The 4,046-nt window shown below is 39.1% G+C and overlaps 1 protein-coding gene across 1 annotated transcript; it reads right to left on the reverse strand.

The window, feature by feature from the left end:
* Positions 1-388: 388 nt before the first annotated feature.
* Positions 389-3,568, reverse strand: LOC149181543 (putative pectate lyase 18). Its single transcript, XM_089416645.1, has 5 exons — positions 3,054-3,568; positions 1,456-2,092; positions 1,268-1,371; positions 996-1,134; positions 389-903 (listed from the first exon to the last, which is right to left on the reverse strand). Exons 1-5 carry the CDS (start codon positions 3,251-3,253, stop codon positions 682-684), a joined length of 1,302 nt encoding a protein of 433 aa, XP_089272771.1. The 5' UTR covers positions 3,254-3,568; the 3' UTR covers positions 389-681.
* Positions 3,569-4,046: the final 478 nt, after the last annotated feature.

Raw genomic sequence — 4,046 nt, forward strand, 5'->3', positions numbered from 1 at the left:
ATAATTTTCTTGATCTAATAAAATCAGTTTTCCATTTTCTTTCTTAATATTGATGATGGAATTAATATTGATATAAAAATATATATTTTCTCTTAATATTTTGAAAAATATAATTTTAAATCTTTCTCTTAAAATTGGATTTTAGGCCTAGACTATGTCTTAAAAACTGCTCATGTTTAGTTAAGGACTTATCTTTTTCCAAAAATTAATGGCCAAGGCTGGTATATATTTAGGAGTTGTAAAAACATATCCATTTAGAATCACTAACCAAATCTAGACAGCAGTGCTTTACTCTTACTGATTTGACAAGTTTAACAAGTGAATTATGATAATTTTTCTTACCATTAAAAAAAAAAATAACCCGTCAAAAAACACTACCAAATTCCAATGAACACAGAAATAGAATCGAAAACTTATATAAATGACTGTACATACACAGTATTTATGCAATCGACATTCTAGAACACATCTACGCTTGCACGCTAACTGCATACATAAAGGAGGACAGCGGTATATTCGTGGAGGTCCAAGTTTGAAAAGTGGAACAAATTATTTAACATGCTCTCACATGAAAGAGTGCTCACTACATATACTATACCGAAAGAGAAGTTGCTACCGAAAAGCTAATTGGGACAGACAGGGACATTGAGAGTAGGTGTGTGCGTCCAACTGTTCTTGGGATTAACAGCGGGAGCCTTTTCGGCATACCAGAACACCAGAGTTCCCTGTGAGGGACCCTACAAGAGACGATGGCTTCGCTGCGAGACTCGAAGCCTTCGCATAGCTTGATGATGCGGCTGCGCCAGACTGAGTAAAAAACGCCCCATTCAACATTAGGTCTCCGTTTGACCTCCAATTCCATTGTCTCCATACGCTTTCCAGTGCGTCCTCGTGTTTCGTCACCTGTCCATTCATTCATATTCATTAATTCCATCTACTCACTCTGTTAATTTCGACACTGATAGATTAAGCAGAATTGAAGAAGCAACGCGTACCTCCTTCGAGAAGGGATTGACCGGTGCGTGGAATCGATTGCCTTGGCTGTTGATTGTTGGGTTCGCACTTCCACCAATTGCGTACATTTCCCAGTGTGTGTAATCGTTGTTCACCACGTGGAAGTAGCCATGTCGGCATCTGCGTTTCAACAGAAAAGCTTTGGACCTCTAAGGTTTTCTGGATTGTTAACGTATGAAACACAGATCGTTTTCTGGATTGTTAACACATGAAACAGAAATAGAAAAATGTGAAATCAGATCGGTTCACATACCTAGGTATGCGTTGCACAAGCCCTTCCCCGAAACGGTTGAAAGCAACAGTTACTTGCATGTTAACATCCTGCATATACTCGTCACTGTGACCGAGGAGCATGACCTGCCACAATTCTGACGAATGGGATAACCATAAATAGGAAAATTTGAATCTTTAACGTTACAAAGCTAGAATTGAAATTCGAACCTTGTCATGGTGTGTCATAAAATTGTTTGAAATTGTTATTGCAGTCGACCCCAGGACAGCATCGATGAGTCCATCTGCACAATTTGACAAGGAGCAATGGTCTATCCAGATATTGCTTCCCCCAACGATGGAGACTCCATCTCCATCACTTCTCGTTCTCCACCCGTAATGTCCCGGGGAATCCCTCACCATGGCATTTCCTGCAGGCTTGCAGTCATGGATGTGAATCCCGTGAATGATAATGTGGTGGACGTACTGTACCGTAATGCAGGCACCGTTGGCAATGTGGACATTTGCACCTCTTCCGTCTATTGTCTTGTAACTGTTCATGAAAAGCTCTTCTTTGAGCTGGATGACCATGTCTCTCTGAAAAATTATCCACAGAGGCTCAGTTTGAATAACAGCATGGCGCAGGGTACCCGGCCGTGGATTGACTGCATCGTAGTCATTGGAATCTGTGACAATATAAATCCTCCCATTCCTCCCTCCAGTGGCATTCCCGCCAAACCCAATGGCGCAGTCTGCAAGCCTCTTTCGATTGTTTTCCCAATCTGGATTGCAGCGCCAGCAGTCGTCGATGGGGTTCCCCGTTCCGCAAGACAAATAACTTAGCTCCCTCCTGGAATTGTTAATACTCCTGCGATACATTCCATTAATTAACCGTTAATGCTCCCGCCATATCTTCCATTAATTAAGCCCAAGCCCATAACAGCATATATTAAGCACAAGCCCTTAACAGCTTGAAATCCATAAGCACAAAATAGGCCATAAAAACCTCCAAAACTGGTGACAGATAGACTGGGCTGAACTTCTAACTCATAAACCTGTGGACCCTAATGGGAGATAAGTTGTTTGTCATTAGCTAATATCGGACATTTTTATTTCTAGAGTTGATTTCTCGAATATTCGGTAATCAAACCCACATGACGGGGTTAACTATTTGACCGCATCCATATATACTAAATATTCAAAAAAATCGGCAATCCATATAAGCTCAAATTCAAGAGCTAATTTTACAATAAATATTAAACACTCAATACCTTTGCTGATTTCCTAAATATTCAGCAATCAAATTGACATAACAATATTAATTATTTGACTGCATCCATATATATTAAATATTCAAGAAAATCAACCATCGACATAAACTCAAACTCAAGAGCTAATATCACAATAAATATTAAGCACTCTGATTAGCTCAATACCTTTTAATGTTGTTCTTATACTTGAATAAGAACAAAGTGATATTCACGAGATGAAAAACACTAACTCAATCATTTGTCCTAATTAATATTTGCCAAATACCTGACACAAAACAAGGTAGTGCTCTACAATTGGCTTATTATGTAAAAACATACCTACATCCGTCCTAATCGTGTAAGCACACTTCCATTTATCTCCTTCCCGTGTTTAAAATAATTCTATCTTAATATACAGTTCAGTCATGGTGAATAGATTGGCATTGTAGAAAACTTAGCCTTTCAACACTGAAAAATTTGTTGACAATATCTAATCTAGTCATTCATGGAGGCAGATCTAGGCAATTCAACATCTACGTCAACTACGAGCTAGAATAATTGAATTCTGCTTTGCATTACCTTTCAACAGCTTCAACTACCCGTTCGGGTTGCTCCACATATTTCGTTGCAGACTGTTGAGTATCTTTAGAACCAGATACAACCGCAGCCTGACCATGGATAGCCGCTGTAAAATTGTCGAATGACTTGCCTGCTGAAGAACGAGCGCAAAACATTCCCAAGAAACTAAGCAATGAGAACACATATCGATAGCCAGTCATTTTGCTTACAGAAGAGGGCCAACAATGTTACTGTCTGCAGACTACAACGATGGGATTCCACTGCACTCTTATATATAATACTTGGCTGCTATGCTAGATATTCTCTGCTGAATCGATTCTGCTAACAACATAATGGGGAAGGGAAGACTCTGTTGAGCTCATGACATTGATTTACGAAAATATGGTAAATCATAGATAACAAGCTGCTAGGCTAATTCCTATAAATTACGACTAATGCCAGTCGAGCACAGATAACATGACCACCAAACTTGTGCTAAAACTCAGCTGGCGTGCACGAATCTGCATAAACACCTTTCCCTTTCTTATATAAGAAATTGGGAATTGTTAAATGATTAAACTATGTAGGAGTCTACTCATAGCTATTGGCCATCCAACGGTGTTACCATGTGAGTGAGAGTACTTCATCGAGAAAAAGCCCGACAATCACTGTTAAAAAAATAGATGGTTAAAAATCACGGTTGTTAAAAACTGCCATATCAGCGATGAGACTAACTCCACCTCTCCGTCATAATTCTAGAGAAAGTAGAATTAATTTTACTTCCTACCAAAAATACAGAGAATTGAGCCGGCTAATGCGATTTCCAAATTGCAAATCCTTCCAAAATACAAAACAGGACTTACAGATATGCTTGGATTGCTTCACACACAACTCCAAAATAAACGGCACTTTTGCTTTAAGTTCATCTCACTCCGCTATGCACATATTCGATTCATCCCCGATTTATGGATTTAAGTCACTGTAATTCAAGATATATTTCCTACAGGTTTTGAC

The sequence above is a fragment of the Pinus tabuliformis genome, chromosome 3_2 (assembly GCF_031772625.1).
Source record: "Pinus tabuliformis cultivar Carrire ecotype Pingquan chromosome 3_2, CPIR1, whole genome shotgun sequence".
Classification (NCBI taxonomy): domain Eukaryota; kingdom Viridiplantae; phylum Streptophyta; class Pinopsida; order Pinales; family Pinaceae; genus Pinus; species Pinus tabuliformis.

Excerpts from the sequence above, each read along its gene's own strand:
- LOC149181543 (XM_089416645.1), bottom strand. The coding sequence starts at position 3,253 with ATGACTGGCTATCGATATGTGTTCTCATTGCTTAGTTTCTTGGGAATG. Across the intron at positions 1,372-1,455 it reads TTATGACACACCATGACAAG|GTCATGCTCCTCGGTCACAG; the intron begins GTTCGAATTTCA and ends GAATTGTGGCAG. Across the intron at positions 1,135-1,267 it reads CTTGTGCAACGCATACCTAG|ATGCCGACATGGCTACTTCC; the intron begins GTATGTGAACCG and ends GTTGAAACGCAG.